We start from the raw sequence: 16,627 nt of genomic DNA on the forward strand, positions 1-16,627 counted from the left end.
AGAGAGAGAGAGAGAGAGAGAGAGAGAGAGAGAGAGAGAGAGTGAGAGAGAGAGAGTGTGTGTGTGTGTGTGTGTGTGTGTGTTCGTACATTTATCTTTGCGAGCACCAGTTTGACTTACAGACTTTACAGAGCGAGGACATTTGTCTGTTTGGTGGTTAGGACTTGGTTTAGATTAGACCAAGTACATTATGTCCTCCCAACTGTGGAAGACCAACACTGTGTGTGTGTGTGTGTGTGTGTGTGTGTGTGTGTGTGTGTGTGTGTGTGTGTGAGAGAGAGAGAGAGAGAGAGACAACGCTGGAGCGGCTTCGGGGACAAGTCTCCGTCTGTCCTCGAGTGATCCAGCCAAAGCTCAGACTTAAACCGCACAGAACATCTGGAGACGGCAGCTCACAGCTGAGAGGATCCGACAGGAAGAACGGGGACGAGGATAAACGGACAAAATCCAGGTGAGTCAAACTTCTAGAGACTCACTGAAGAAAACTGGAGGGTTTAACTGCTGCTAAAGAAGCTTCTACAAAGAACAAGGCTCTGAATACTTCTGTAAATGCTTTTTATCTTTAATAAATTTGGAAAAACTGTGTCATCATGAGTAATTCATTGTAGACTGATGAGCAAAATGTTATTTTATCCATTTAAAATGAAACCTCCAAAATAAAGTCTGTCCTTTGTAAGTTTGTAGAGTTTTTCAGTTTCTCTGTGACATTCAAAGGGAGAATCCACTCAAATATTTAATTAATTCTTGTCTGAATTTCATTATAATTTGTTTAATCAAGAGTAGGACTGCAACCAGCAACAGGCTCAGAGCTTAAATACAGCATTTTATCAAAGTCCAGAAGGTGAGCTGTCACATGTCAGAAACGCTTCAGGAGAGAGAGAAGTTTCAACTATCGCTGCCAAACTCCCAAAAATAAAAAGATTAGTTTCTAGTTTCATAAGCAGCTGTTTTAAACTAACTTGTCACTGTGAGGAAACATCGCCATGAGAAGCTGTTAATCAGCACATCAAACCATCTAAATCACTAAGTTACACAAGGACCCGTTTTTAAACGTTTAAACCTTTTAGTTTTTTTTAAAAGTAAATTTCAGTTAATCAGTGTTAATGAAATAATTCAATCAAAAGGTGGAAACCAGAAGATCTCATGTACATCTGCATGACTGACATAAAAGCTTTTTTTAGACTGTAATAAAAACTGTAGCTTCATGTGATGAGGAAGTAAACAGGCAGCAGAGGATTCAAACATTAGTTCATTCTGAATTACTGAACCTGGAAATTCTTAAATTCAGACACTTTGGTTTCCTATTTTAAATTGGACGATATTGATAAATCAAATATAAATTTTGGACAGAATGCCTCCATATAAATAGTGACTACCGTTGCTTTAGGAAAACCTTGTGAATATTTTCTGTGTGGAGGAAAGTTTGGAGTGTTACACGTGTGGCATGAAGACTGGGACAGTTCATATGAACAGTGTGTGTCGAAGCTTCCTGTCGTTACCAACCAGTGCGGCTGCGTTCCCTGGCGAGGATGTCTGCTGGGCATGCGGAGGGGGTCGCTGTCCTCTCTTCTTCTTCTCTGCTCCTCCTCCTCTTCCTCCCTCCGCCTCGTCTTCTCTGCCCTCTGCCCCGTCGGTCGGTCCTGGGGGGGCAGCAGCTGAGTCTTCACCTTCTCTGACAAACTGTCTGCATCTTTGAACACGCTGGAGAAAAACAGTGTAATATATCAAAATAAAAGTTGGCATCTTTTACTGTCTTGTTTTATAAAGTTTTGTACAAGTGTTCTGTACGTTCTGACAGTTTGTGATGTGAATCTTTTTATGGAAACATTAACTAAAAACGCTCTATAAATTAAAATAGATTCACCACCTCATGGTTCTATCCCTCCGCCAAGTTACAGGAAATATAGTCACAATCTCTCCTGCCTGTGTTAGTATTGAATAATGACCAGTGTTTTTGCAGAACATTGATGTCACAGTGAAGCTGACCTTTGACCTTTGGGACATAAAGCATCATCACTTCATCAATTTTTTCCCTTATAGACATTTGAGTTAAATTGTTTCATAATTAGCGAATGGATTCGTGAGTTATGACCAAAAACATGTTTTGTGAGGTTGCAGTGACTTTGACCTTTGACCATCAAATTCTAATCTGTTCATCCTTGAATTCAAGTGAATGTCTGTGTTAAATTTGATAGATAGATAAAATATTCTCCATATAGTGTATAACTGATATTGGCTTTTTTCTGCTCCTACAACACTGACTACAGATTGTACCTCACACAACCTCACATCACATAACCTGAACTATCACTTTAACAGAGCTCAGGCAGCATGAACCAACCTGATCCCTGTTGATCATCAGGACATTTAATGGAGGATTTTCTCTTTATTTTTTTCCTGTGGCTGTTGAAACGATTCCCTGAACCATTATGCAGAAACAGAGAGTCACACACCAACCTGTCAAATGTGCGCAGCTGCTCGGTGTTCACGTGATCGCTGATGTTCACCGTCAGGTCTGACACCTGCTGCGTGCTGGAGTTCTTCATACAGAAACACACGAGCAGAAGATCAATAACCTCTTATACACGTGTTTATCAAAGTTTAGACATGAGAGAAAAGCTGGAATCTGATTCCAACACACCAGGTCAATAACAAAGTGATCAGATGATAATATTTAAGATCAGCTGAAGACCTGAGAATCTTGTTTATGCTGCCCTCCGGTGGTACAAGTTCTCACCTTGATGCAGTGACAGAAACGTACTCAGCCAGAAAAATGTCAAATATACAGGAAACAGATTTATACCGGAAAAGAGGGAATTCCCTTTTAACTCTTCCAAGAAGGGCACCATCATCATGTATAAACACAGTTTTCTAGTTATTTTACAGTCCAACAGATGTAGATCTGACTGCAGGAGATGTGCACTGAATACCTGTGGTACCAGTCAGTGATTTAAAGAGTCTGAGGAGTTTTTCTTTTAGTTTCTATGTCTTCACTCTTCAAACTCTAAAACCAAGATGACTGAACCAGGAATAACATTTAAATTTAATTAAGGTATAGCTTCTTGTTGCCATCTCCTCTTTCCTCTACCATCACACGTTTGTGTTTGCTAAAAAGTAAAATACGTGAGTACGTATGTGTGCAGGTTGTCTGAAATTAATTTATTGGCTCATTTATCTTTCTTAAGATACTTTTTGTTTAACATTTGAAGGTTTCCCCTTTTCTAGATTATAACTAAATTTGATGTATTGTTGATATACAGCCTGGATGTGGTGTCCATTTTTAATTAAGTACATTTATTGAATACTGTCACAGTCACCACATCAAACACACTCCACGTCTGCCTGTTGGTCAGTGTTTGGGTCAGAGCAGAAGAACAGATCCGCATAGCGAGTACAAAGTAAAGAAATCCTCAAAATAAGCAAATATCCACACCTGCACAGGCAAGATAAACATTATCAGTCATAATCAGTGGCAAATTAATTAACACTTACTCTTTTATTAGCAGCAACTGAAAATGTGAAATATTAAGACAGGAATAAATGCAACACTATCTAAACAGACCACTGTGTTCTTATTTAAAATACTACATTAAATCAGGAGGGATAATAAACTAAACATACTAAACACTGATCATATAACATACGATTATTAATGAAAAGCTTTGGTATTTACAAAGAAACAGCTTCTTAAAACTCCGCAGGTCTGTGAATGTTCATATCAGGGAATCTAGGAGCCTTTATGGATGTGTATGTGTGTGGCTCCTGATAAATGATTATTGGCGTCCACTGTCTGTTGCTGTGACTGGAGCATTTCTCACCTGTTTTGTCACAATATTCAGTAACTGAAGGCGGCTGTCTCTCTGCAGTGTGCACAGTGTTTAAACCAGTATGCACCAGTACTTTTAAAAGCTTATCTGAAAGTTGTTGGTGTTCACATTAGACACATGTGAATGAAGAGATTTCACTAAGTGTGTGTCAGCTGTGCTCACCATCAGGTTGAAGATCAAGGTGGAGTCGACAGAGATGGCTTTGAGCAACAACTGTGTGTCACTGTCGCTGGGTTTATATCGCAGACTGTACAACTCCTTGTTGCTGCTCCAGTCTGCGGGCAGCAGCTCGGACTTCTTATCACTGCTGAGGGGCTGGAGGTTTGAATGAGACAAACAAACAAACAAACAATAAAATAAACAGGGTTAAAAACAGAGGGCAGGGATTGTGCATAATAATGTCAGTGACTTAACCTATATTAGTATGACTCGGTTAGCTAGCTAAACATGACATGACAGTTTTTATAGCTCGTCGTAATATCTCCATTTTAAAACAAACGCTGGTTTATTCTGCTTTAAACACAACTCGTTTAAACGATGCTAAAAACACGTTTGTCAAACTGCCACAGTTCGGCAGAGAAGGACGGTTACATACAACGGCTCACATACGAAGCTAACGCTAATTAACACGACGGCAAGTTAGCTAGTTCAGACCTCCGTTGTAAAAACGTACAATTTAATGTATTTCTTAACAGCACAGATCGATAACTCGTTTAAAAACAAAACAAAATTATTTAAATGTGTTGATAAGAGCTATTATTCAATTCGGTATATAACAATTTCACAAAAAAAACTGTAATTTCGATGAAAGTGTAGTTCGGTTTCTCCAAGTCTGTCATACGACGAGCGGTTGAAACCAATGATGCACGAATTGAACCGTGAATCATTAACACAGGAATTTAATCCAAAATAAATATTCTACTATAATGTTAACCAATGATTAATGCAACATTAAACTGCTGGATTTTGAACGGAGTTTGGTGTGACGTTGTTTCTTTCAACACATCACATCAGGTGAAGCTAATGTACGTTAGATTGTTCTCACCACGTCTCCGGACCCGACACACCTGAATCCGTTCTTTATCATTTCCCAGTGAACGAAACACACCACGGCGTCCTGTGGACAGGTGATGCTGCCCGCGACACAGGTGTATAACACCTCTAAACCTGCCATGTCTGTTCTGTCTACCAGCTACAACAACATCAGTTCAGTTTCTACCGGAGAAGTGAAAACGAAAGTGTCACCGGATTAACGGCAACAAGCAACGGTTACCACTTCCTGTCTGCGCTTTTCAGTGTAAAAGCACAGCAACGACAGCTGCCAACCAAATGTAAAAACAAACATTCTGAGCATTCATAAACGATTTATTAACCATTAACTAAGTATTTAATTAAAGCCTAGGAAGGCATTGAACGTGGCCCTTTATCAGAGCTATCAATCTTGAGAGTACTAAAGGTAATAATGGACTTCTTCTATCTTCTTCTTCTATCTCTTTCTTGTAACAGTAAATAAAGTTTTAATGAGGTTTAGAAAAAACATTTAGGAAAATGGGAAAGGTTTATTGAAGTAAAAGACTGGTTGTAATTGTGTCAAACAAAAGAAAAAAAAAAGTAATGCAGAATGTGATTTTTTTTCCTTTGTTTTGTTTCGGTTTCTTATATATTTATTCTTTAATATCTTATTTATGTTGTGAAGCCTGATTGATATTGTAATGTTATGTGTTTGTGTTTATTATTTGGTTTGTTTAGTGTGAATTAGTGTGTTAAGTTTGATCTGTGTTTATTGTTTTGTCTTCTGGTTATTTATGTCATGTTTTGTTCAATTAAAAAAAAGTTTTAATGAGGTGTGACTCCTTTTTATTTGGTTATGGTTATTTGTATGATTATCATCGTTTTATTTATTTATTTAAAAATCTGTATGCTGTAAACTGGTTAAATAATACAAGACAAACAATACAAAAAATTCCAGAAAAACATTCTGATAATAAAGTGAAATCAAATCAAATTAAACGCTGTCCATGTCTACGCTTCATAATGGCTCTAATTACTCTGACTCCTAAATATCCCAGTTGTTGAAAAAAACACAAGAATTAATTGTAATGTGAGTGAATTTTGTTTTAATAAAACAAAGGTATCCCTAGCGGAAAACGGTGTTTACTGTTGTCTAACTTTACAGAGCTTAATTGTGTTTTGATCCAACACATAAAGAGCCCTGGTGAAAACATGGTCAGGTTTTATGGTTCCGCTTTGCAAAAAAAGAAAAAAGAACGAACAACGAAAAACAAATAATGATTAATACATTAATTGCTTAATTTTTGTCTACTGACTGTACAAGGAGGGTGAGGCATCTAAACATAACAAAAAAATAAATGAACAAATAGTTAAAAAGCAACTCCAAAAACAGAGAAAGGAAAAATTAACACAAACTCACAAAACCAAGTTAGAAACTACTAACTGATAAATTAAAAAATTGTTGAAATTAAATCAAAATCAATTATTCTAAATACAACTAATAATAATGATAATAATTTGACACCGATTAGTGGTCGTCATTTTATTTGTTTCTTTGTTTTCGTGTGATTCCGATCGGTTTTGCTTATGCAATAAAAGACTACATTTCCCATCGTCCCTCTCGCAGGGTGGAGAGGACTTCCTTGTCAAGATGGCGGCTCCTTTGACTCTACTCCTGCTTGTAGCAGTTACGGTCCGAGCCGCTCTTTTCAGATCCAGTTTAACGGAACTAATTTCGGAGAGGGTGGAGGTGGTGTCACCGTTGACCGCCTGGAAGAGAGGTAAGCGGGGGTTCGGAAGCTTTTTGGGGCCTTTTTTTGTCGCTGAGACGCTGCTCCGGTTGCCTCCTCGCCTCGGCGCTGTCACCCGGTAATTGAATGAAGTCAGTAACGTCAAACCGGTTTAGCTACAAAAATTTGAATCTGCGGTTAAAAAAAGATCGTTATAGATTTAATAGAGAAGGTTGGTGAAGTTATTTTTTTTCTGTCGTTGTTTCTGATGGAGGTTTCTTCACTGTGTTTGGATTCTCTGGTTCAAAGATGTTGGTGCATCAACCGGCGTCACCGGGGGTCTGTACCGGGCTGAGATGAGATGAGAGGCTGGTTCCCCCCCTTTTTTAACCCGACCACAACCTCACTCCTAACCGCAGCCAGTTAACTGCCCAGTAGCCCCGGGTTTACTCCACATTATCTGGGTCACAACTAGGGGCGTAACACACAAATCTGCCCCCCGGTGCACAGGCAGTGTATGTGTGGGCCCCCTCGTCCGTTTAATAACTCCATAAAACACATGTACACTACATACTACACAAGCATAAGCCCATGCATTTGTAGTAGTTATCATGGCAATCAGTAATAAAGTGTTAAATGAAGTTAAACTGAGCTTGAGGAATATTACAAAACATTTTTTACATGACAGTTTGTAGGTGTTTATTAAACCCTGAGCATAAGACAAAGATACGTCATCCTACTCTGATCCCTACACTCAGAAAGGATTTCATAAAAATGTAATATCTCATTGGTATAATGTTTTATTTGCAGATTTAAGATGAAATAGTTTCCAAGAAGAGAGGCCCGGTCTGTTGCAACACAGACGCAGCATCGTAAAACTTTAGAAATGATCAATGATGACAGATGAAATAGGCAGAGTGAGTATTCAAACTGAACCCAGCTATCACTCTCAAACTGACGGACTGATCGTGAGAGGGATCGTCAGGTTAGATAAGAACTCAGTCTGAGTTATGGAGGTTATCAGGATTACTTCCAGCAGGAAAACTCAGCTGCGGTGCTTCACTTTGAAGAGAGTCTGTGGCTGTTTGTTGGTGAACACTGAGGTTTTTGTATAAAGGGACAGTCGCTCTCTCACATACACATGAGCTACTTGTGTGAATCGCAGTGAAACACCACAGCTCTTCATGAATTGTTCATTAGGCAGTTGCAGCAGGAAGTTGCATCATTAAAGCGGAGGCTGTAGCTGCTTGTATTGAGGGAAGGGATGTGTTATGACGACCACAGCTGGATGGTGAAAATGTGTTTGGGTGACATTTTGTTTTGTTTGCAGTGGTTGAAGGTTTGGCTCTGCTCGATTTGGGAGTCTCACCGTACTCTGGAGATGTTTTCCATGAGGTGAGAGGTCAACACACACACACACACACACACACACACACACACACACACACACACACACACACACACAGCTGCTTTTAAAGCACTTAATGATCCAGCATACACTCTGTCTCACGTGCTTAAAATCTATGAACCAGTGCGGCTGCTTAGCTTTTAGCTTTTAGCTTTTAGCCACTGCAGCAGTCTGCCTGACGACTGAGAACAGCTGGAGCTGCTGAAATCTTTAAACATACGACCTCTTCAGCCTGGTTCATAGACGTTACTCACTTTGTTATTCACTTATTTTATTCTATCTATGTTGTAAATTCTACACTATTAAATGTATTTTATATTTTATTGTTATTGATAATATATTTAAAATATTGATAAATTATTTTAAGCATTTAAAAAATATTCTCGACCAATTTTTGTCCAGCTTTTATCTAACCGTAATTTTTATTATTATTATTATTATTGTTGTTATTATTATTATTATTATAGCTTGTAAAATTTACTGTATTTCATTGTCATTTTTATCAGCGTTGTTTTTTTGTTGTATCAATAACTTGTGAAACACTTTGAGCTGCACTAACTTGTATGAAAGGAGCTATACAAATAAAGTTGATTGATTGATTAATGACATTTATGACCAAGGGGGTAATTTCCACTATGACTGGGGGAGGGGGCTTGTTTCCCACTATACACAACCTGTACGCCGTCCAACAGTCACACTTACTGTTTTGTTGCTTATAAGTCAAATGTAGAGGAAGTGACAGTGTAAATAGTTTTAGTTAAACATGTTAATTTGACCTGAGCGTGCACCTGACACACAAACACACTAATCTCTCTGATACTCTGTTTTCTCCTCAGACTCCTCTCATCATTTACCTCTTTCACTTTGTGGTGGACTTCGCAGAGGTGACATTCATGGTGAGTGGGACGACAGAAAACATCCGTCTCATGTGTTTATAAGAGACACGCTGGTCTGAATACTCTTCATATGATCCAGTGTGAAAACCAACAAACATTTCTTTTCTTTTCTGAGATGGAATAAAATGACATTTTAAGCCTTTGAGTAAAAAATAAAAAAAACAGAATGAGATGCAAATCCCTTGGATTTTCTTTGAGAGACTCAGTTGCTTCTTTGTCGTGTCTCTTCAGTTGGCGGATGTGATCACTGCTGTGGCGCTCTACATGGCAGTGAAGGACTACAACAAACAAGTGGTAAGAAAATAATAGAATGTGCAGATGAAATAATCAAAAACTATATTTGATATTAAATAGAATCGTGCAAAAACTCAATATTATCATTTACTATCAGCTCCTGAGTAAATGATTGTTGTGTATGGACAATTTTCCATTTTCAACTCTATTTCCCAGCACTACTGATAAGAAATGTTATTACAAACAGATTTATAATTGGCAATTAGAAGTAGCTGAAATTCTTATATTGTGTGTGATTTTGTGTTTTGTTTCGTAGCCCTGGCTGCGTTGTGTTTCCCCGTTGTTATGGTAACGGTGTTTGATGTGCTGTTGATGCTGTTTCAGTTCAGAAAGCAGAAATATGCCCTGGAGGCCGACCGCTACCCCCACGACTGTCTGGAGCTCATCAGAAGCCCCAAAGAAATGTACTACATCCCTCTGAAAGTCGCCATGTTGTGAGTACCACGAACACGAGACGCACTCCTTCACAGCAGCGATGAGGCGACACAATATTATGTGTCAGTCGGATCAGACGTCTGTAAAAAAAACCAAAAAAAAACCTGTGTTCAGTCAAACAACAGAGAAAATTAAAAACAATCCTGCACAGTCGTTAGCCTGCTGATGAATGAGGCAGCGTCTCTTTATCTTCTTATGTAAGTGAGGATGTTTTGAAAAAGTAACTGTTTGCAGCAGAATACGCTCGAAGCAGATTTCCATCATCATTAAAAATAAAAAAACAACTTGGTAAAAGGGTTCGGTTCAGACTCCAGGGACGTCTTGTTCCGCTGTCTGCCAGAAAAGATGCATTTCTTCCACCTTAGTCTTTTGCCTAAAGGCTTAATGAAGCCTGAACAACCACAGAGGAAATATTGTTGTATAATTTGTCCAAATAAACCACATAGTGAATAATCTGTGACGAATATTTGCATAAATGTGAAGTAAAAAAGTTCATAACTCATCGTTCTAATATCCACTACAGAGACATGAAGGATTACTGTGAACTTTCATATAGTCATGGTTGTTAGACTTTCATAAACCCGTGTGTGTGTGTGTGTGTGTGTGTGTGTGTGTGTGTGTGTATTATAATATACAAAATATATTCTTATATTCATTCTTCTTCACAGTTATCTGTTGAACCCGTTCACCATCTTGTCCTGTGTCGCCAAGTCGACCTGCGGCCTGAACAACGCCGTCATCGCCCTCTTCATCCTCTCTACGATAAAAGGTACAGTCTGATTTAATGACAGGATTATTCCGGCACATGGTTTGGATCCATGAAAAGAGACTTTTAAAAGCTTTTACTGTCTAAAATATTACATTTAGTTTTCAGGCATCTTGATAAAAATACCTGCAACAGAAAAGTGATCGTTTGATTGATTTGATTTGGGTGATTCTGTGTTTGTGTTGCAGGAAATGTTTTGCTCAGTGCCATATTTCTGTCCTTGGCCACGTATCAGTCCATCTACCCTCTGACTCTGTGCGCTCCAGCGCTGCTGTACCTGATGCAGGTACGTTGTGTTTCTTCTTTTCTTCTTCCTGTTCCTTTGTCCTTCCTCAAAGATCTGAATGTCGTTTTGTGGATTTGTGTGAATCAGTTTCTCTCTCTGTCTCTGTTTCTCCAGCGTCAGTACATCCCTGTGAACTTTCGGCGGACCAGCTTCTGGTGGTTCATCGCTCAGTACGCCTTCATGTACCTGGGCAGCCTGTTCGTCATCGTCGGCCTCTCCTTCTTCCTGCTCGGCTCCTGGGACTACCTGCCCTCCGTCTACGGCTTCATGTGAGTGCAGAAAAGAAAGTGAAAGTCTAAAGGCAGCCTGGGGAGCTTTTGACCTTTAATAGGGCAGTTAATGGAGCAGTTTCTTCTTTTTATTTGATTATTTTATTTATTATTTTTATTTCATTTTAAGCAGGTTTTTAATCGTTTTCGGGTTTTCCACGATGTCTCAGTAACACCTCGACGGAACTTCTTCAAATTTGGCACAAACATTCACGAGGAGTCAAGGATGAACTCATTAGATTTTGGTGTTCAAAGGTCAAAGGTCAAGGTTGTGGTGAACGCGACATCTCCGTAACGTCTTGAGGGAATTTCTACACATTTGGTAAAAACACTCACCTGGACTCGAAGACGAACTCACATTTGACAAAATGAAATAAAAAAAAATTTAATTATGACAAAATTTCAAACAAACGGTTGATATTTTATGTGACTCTGGATAAACAGGGATGTAACCAAAAGGTGGTAATTGTAGTTTTTAAATGAGTGGTTCCTCCTTTGGTTTGTCACAGATATAGAAACACACAGGAGGCAGGAGACAGTTTACACAAGGGATGTAACCAAAAGGTGGTAATTGTAGTTTTTAAATGAGTGGTTCCTCCTTTGGTTTGTCACAGATATAGAAACACACAGGAGGCAGGAGACAGTTTACACACAAGTAAACATGGATGTAAACAATGCAGGTTTCAGTGAGGAAGGAAATACACTCAACACGTTTGTTGGATGTCAGGGTTTGTGCTGATTCGGTGTTTTCTGATTCTCGTCTGACTCTCAGAAGAATCCAAAGTGAGTCCGTCCGCTGTGAAATCACCTGCTGAGACTGTGACCGCCGTCACAATAAAGTTCTCGCCGGGAAAATCCTGTTCCCCATCCGGCAGAGAAAATCAAGCCCTAACCGAGGAAATACAAATACAATGACATCATGTTCAGACTCATTTTAAAGCCTCATTAGACGGTTATAGCCGCTTCCTCTGAACAGCTTTACAACTCTGGAAAATGATCACACCTCCAGTAAATGTCTCCGGCTCCTGCAGCGTTTCCGGTCTGTGTGTCGTCCCGGTGTGACAGTGTCTGTTTTCCGTCCCCCTCCCTCCAGTCTGTCGGTACCAGACCTGACCCCCAACATCGGCCTCTTCTGGTATTTCTTCGCCGAGATGTTTGAACACTTCCGCCTCTTCTTCCTCTGCGTCTTCCAGATCAACGTTTTCTTCTACACCATCCCTCTGTCCATCAAACTCAAGTAAGTTGTATTCCTCCTAGCGGGTTGACCACAGCCACCTCAAACTTGGTCAGACGATACCTCAGACGCTGATGATCCTTTATTGTGAAAATTGTCAGATTACATATGTGGGCATGTCTGTGGCGGTGTGGTGAATTTCACAAGAGGAAGTTGTTGTAACTCCATTATACATTGTCCAATCCAATGGTCAAAAAATGCTTTCTATCCCGATGATGCTTCACTGTGAAAATTGTGAGTTTTTGTTAAACGCCGTGGCTGTAGTGGTGAATTTCGATGTTTCACCATGAAACAGGAAGTTGTTATAACTCCAGCACACATTGTCACGTTTTACAGTTCGATGTACTCCTCCACCACCCTGACCACAAACTTGATCAGAAAATGCTAAAGACTTTGTTGATGCCTCAGTGTGAAAACTGACTGTTCATTGAACGGCGTGGCGAATTTGATGCATGCATGAAACAGGAAGTTGTTATAACGCAAATATACATCGTCCAATCTGCCTCAAACTTCACGTGTTTGACGACAGACCCACACTGAAGAATTCTGCATGGTAATATGAAGTCATAGTCATAGCGCCACCTACTAAAAACCCTTGAGTGACATCATTTGATTTAACTGACATGTTATTGGTCTGGTTTACACTTGATACACAGGAATAAAATGCACGTTGGCAAGTCACCTCCTTCTGACTCAGCTGTGCTGCTCTAATGTAAGTGTGTGTGCCTGTGTTGCAGGGAGCATCCAGTGTTTCTGATCTTCATGCAGTTGGCTGTGATCTCCATCTTTAAGTCTTACCCCACAGTGGGAGACATCGCTCTCTACCTGGCCTTCCTTCCTGTCTGGAGTCACCTGCACAGATGTGAGTTTTTAAAACACAAGATGTTCGTGCATTAAAGATCACACAGTTCACACCACGTCCTCATCAGTCCTCACCAGCTGCTTTTCACCTTTGGATGGAGGTTAAAGTGATGATTGTGGTTATTTGTCATGGGGTTGTGTGAGGTACTGATCTACAGTCAGTGTGTTACCTGCAGTAGATTCACATCAGCTCCCACTTTAGAGAAGCAGCAGCTGGGTGATGAGCTGCTGTGGACGTGTCAGCCATTATTACTTGTTACATTTACTACAAAAATAAATGATAAAAAAACGAATCGTACAACAACAAGCAATAAAACAAATGATCAGCAAAGTAACAAATATATGAATTTCTGTTGCTGTGATTTAAAACCTTCTCTCCTGGTTTCTCTCCGTGTTCAGTCTTGAGGAACATCTTCCTGGTGTCCTGCGTCCTGTTGGCCTGCTCGGCTCTGTTCCCGGTTCTCTGGCACCTCTGGATCTACGCCGGCAGCGCCAACTCCAACTTCTACTACGCCATAACTCTGCTGTTCAACGTGGCTCAGGTAGGACAGTCTGGACGGGCGCTGGGGGGGGGGATTCAATTCAATTAAAGAATTACAACAGTTATGTGTGATTCTGTTTGTTTTTAAATTCATCCTTCTTTATGGTTGATGATTGATTGATTATTAAAATGTAATTAATTAAGAGTTACTCCTCAGTTCCTGTCATTAATCATTCAGTGAGTGTCCTAATTATCTGTATTTCCCCTCAGATCCTGCTGGTGTCTGATTATTTCTACGCCTTCTTGAGGAGAGAGCACCACCTCACCTACGGCCTGTACCTGAAGAGGAAAGATGGCTCTGAGGCGACACTAGTTCTTAAATAAAACACACACACACACAGACACACACTCCTACAGTCTCTGTCAGGTAGTGACAAACTGTTCGAGGTCTCACTCTTCCTCAAAGCGAACGAACACAAACCGAGGAGGATAAAGTCTTTCACAGACGAACATTAACACAGAACGTGTGTCTGGTACAACTTCATATGCAAACGAGAGAACGACATCACACACGACACACACATGCAGATGTTGCAGATGTAGAAATCCGACTCCTGCCGTGTGAGACAGCAACTCAACATCATTATCCTCTTTTCTCATTCTCTTCTGAAGGGCTCTTATTTTGAAGCCTCGCTCCAACTGGGAACCTTTGCCTGTGGGGGCTGCTTTTATTTTGAAGCCTCCTTCTTCCTTGCGGCCATTCTAGAAGAGTTTTATTTTGACACTCTGTTTATCCTGCAACATCCATCATGGAGAGCTTTTATTTTGAAGTACCAACTCTCATGCAGTGTCCCTCTAGAAGGATTTTATTTTGAAGTCTTTTTCCTCTTTCAACACCCAGAAAAATCCTAAAACTGGGAAAATTCCCGCTGATGTGATGACTCCTGATAGTCTCCAGCTGTCCCACTCACATTTATCATTTGTGTTTCGTGTTTATTTGATCACCTTTGTGTTGACACTGGTTTCCATAGTGGCGGGAAAGAGGAAGAGGAAAAGAGTTCCTTAAGGAGTCCTACAAATGTCCGTTCATCTCTTTGTCTTTATCTCTCTCACCGCTTTCTTACTGTTTGCCTTTCACTCGGTTTATTTTACACTCTCTGCTCATTAATTAACATCACATGATCAGTGTTGCATCTCACTCAAACCAGTACTAACCTCATTATGGTACATACAACATGACACTAAGTGGGACGGTGAACGCTTCACTCAACCCCGGACAGTTTGTTTTTCTACAAAGATGGAGCACGTCGGACAAAGACAACAGTGAATGTTTTAAACAACTGAAGTGCTCACGTTCAGGATCTGTGGAGACTTTATTTTATTTTTTTGTACCAAGTAAAACAAACCGCTGCTGCAGTGGCCTTGTGTTTGCTACATGTCAAAACTACAGCTTGATAAGAAGTTTTCACAAAGGCCACAGTTTCAGTCAGTAAGGAAAGTTTGGGCTCATAACGTGGCAACAAGCTAAACAGTAAAGTTTCATGTCACTGTGTTTTCTCTGTTGTTACAAGCTCAAAACTTACACCAGAAAGCAGATAATCTTTTTTTATTTCCTAAAATGTCAAACGTTTTCTTAAAGTTTATTATGTTCAAGTCGAGCTCATACCTGCCATCCTCTGCAACTTTATACAAATGCAACTAAAACACTTTTTGCCGGTGGAGTGTGTCTCAAATCCAAACCACACACTACAACTCACTGCCAGTATATTCCCGCTCTTTTAGCTCTGTTTTTGGTCTCCACCAGAAACATCTGTCTCGCCACCGACTGCTGTTTATTTTGATTTCCTTTTTGACAGTTGTGAGCAGCTCTACTGTTTCCTCTTGGGAGAAAGTGTCGATCAACAGCACCTAGAAATCATCTGCCCTGGTATCTGACTATTTTGAATACACATGATTTTGTCACATCTCCAGTGTGAACACGTTACATACTCAAACCATGCTCAGAGTTAGTCTGTAGTTTGGATTTGGGACAAGCTGTCTCTAATGTTTTCCCATCTTTGCGTGTGATATTTGATCACTTCTCTCCTCAGAAAATCATGCCAAAAAAACAACAACAAAAAAAAACTACTACTTCAAAATCTTCCCTAAAATAAGCCTTAAACACTCAGAAGTGTTGTCATAGCAACTTAAAGATTGTTTTCTGCATATACATATGTGATGTTATTTTATGTTACTCTGTGGTCACTGATCTTATGCAATCCAGTACAACTGTTAATCTCATAAAGTCTGCTTTTATATCATTGTCAGTTAAAGTTGTGCTGGACTGCATTATATCAGGAGGTGTTTCTAATATTCTGCCCCTCATGTTGAAGGCTGTGACCTCAGTAATAAATATATAATTTACCTTTTTCACCGAGGACAGTGTCAAAAACATTAAAAAAAATTAAAAAAAAAATATATATATACATAAAAGTGGACTTTATGACAGATCAGTTGTATTAGATTGTACAGGTTTACCTAATGAAGTGGACATTGATATGAAGTCTCCATGTGAAAATGATGATTTAAGTAACAACAAATTTCGGAAAATACTCATATATCGACCTCCATGTAAAATCTGACTAAGCAAAGACAAAAGTCCTGTATGAAATCATATTAACTGTCAAACTCAAACATAAATTACAGTTGCTTTCTTTGTGATTTGTGTTTATTAAACCACTCATCTGTTTCAGCAGAAGGTTGATGAGGCCATTTTGATACCAATGAGTGAAAAAGTAATTTGTGATATTTATTTATTTGCTAGACTGAAAACTTTGCAAAGAGATTTAAATTTTTTTCTTTTCTTTTCATTTTTTTAAATTATTATTTGAGAATAAAGAGGAGATCTTCTGTTTTTGATACTGTAAATATGAATGTTTTGTTTTGTTACAGATATTAAAGTGCAGGGTTTGAAAGGGACGATGCTATACTGTATTTGATGAATGAGTGAACATGTCATAAATGATGATTATTAAACCTGAGGTGTTGGTTTAGTCCTGCTGTCTGTTTTGAAATATCAGACAATGTAAGTTAATAATATTATATCACATTGCATATCATGGATGACCAGTGATGTCACAAGACAAATAA

The 16,627-nt window shown here is 39.3% G+C and overlaps 2 protein-coding genes across 2 annotated transcripts in view; one reads left to right on the forward strand and one right to left on the reverse strand.

Moving 5' to 3' along the window:
• Window positions 1-5,064, reverse strand: part of psmf1 (proteasome inhibitor subunit 1) — a 9,818-nt gene extending 4,754 nt beyond the window's left edge. The window contains exons 1-4 of the mRNA XM_023393062.2: window positions 4,873-5,064; window positions 3,990-4,142; window positions 2,458-2,540; window positions 1,504-1,701 (exon numbers count right to left, since the gene is read on the reverse strand). Of these exons, the coding sequence (XP_023248830.1) occupies window positions 1,504-1,701; window positions 2,458-2,540; window positions 3,990-4,142; window positions 4,873-5,001 (563 nt within the window). The 5' untranslated portion in view covers window positions 5,002-5,064. The remainder of the gene's footprint in view (window positions 1-1,503; window positions 1,702-2,457; window positions 2,541-3,989; window positions 4,143-4,872) is intronic.
• A 1,411-nt stretch (window positions 5,065-6,475) lies between these two features.
• pigu (phosphatidylinositol glycan anchor biosynthesis, class U) lies at window positions 6,476-16,530 on the forward strand. The gene is made up of 12 exons (XM_023393060.2): window positions 6,476-6,619; window positions 7,899-7,963; window positions 8,813-8,872; window positions 9,104-9,166; window positions 9,491-9,600; window positions 10,270-10,370; window positions 10,556-10,653; window positions 10,768-10,922; window positions 12,016-12,159; window positions 12,894-13,018; window positions 13,417-13,559; window positions 13,769-16,530. The coding sequence occupies exons 1-12, from the start codon at window positions 6,490-6,492 to the stop codon at window positions 13,880-13,882; spliced, it is 1,308 nt and encodes a 435-aa protein (XP_023248828.1). The 5' UTR covers window positions 6,476-6,489; the 3' UTR covers window positions 13,883-16,530.
• The last annotated feature ends 97 nt before the right edge of the window (window positions 16,531-16,627 follow it).

This window comes from Seriola lalandi, unplaced genomic scaffold (genome assembly GCF_002814215.2).
Source record: "Seriola lalandi dorsalis isolate HSWRI2012SDOR001 ecotype SW California unplaced genomic scaffold, Sedor1 jcf7180002054928, whole genome shotgun sequence".
Lineage (NCBI taxonomy): Eukaryota > Metazoa > Chordata > Actinopteri > Carangiformes > Carangidae > Seriola > Seriola lalandi.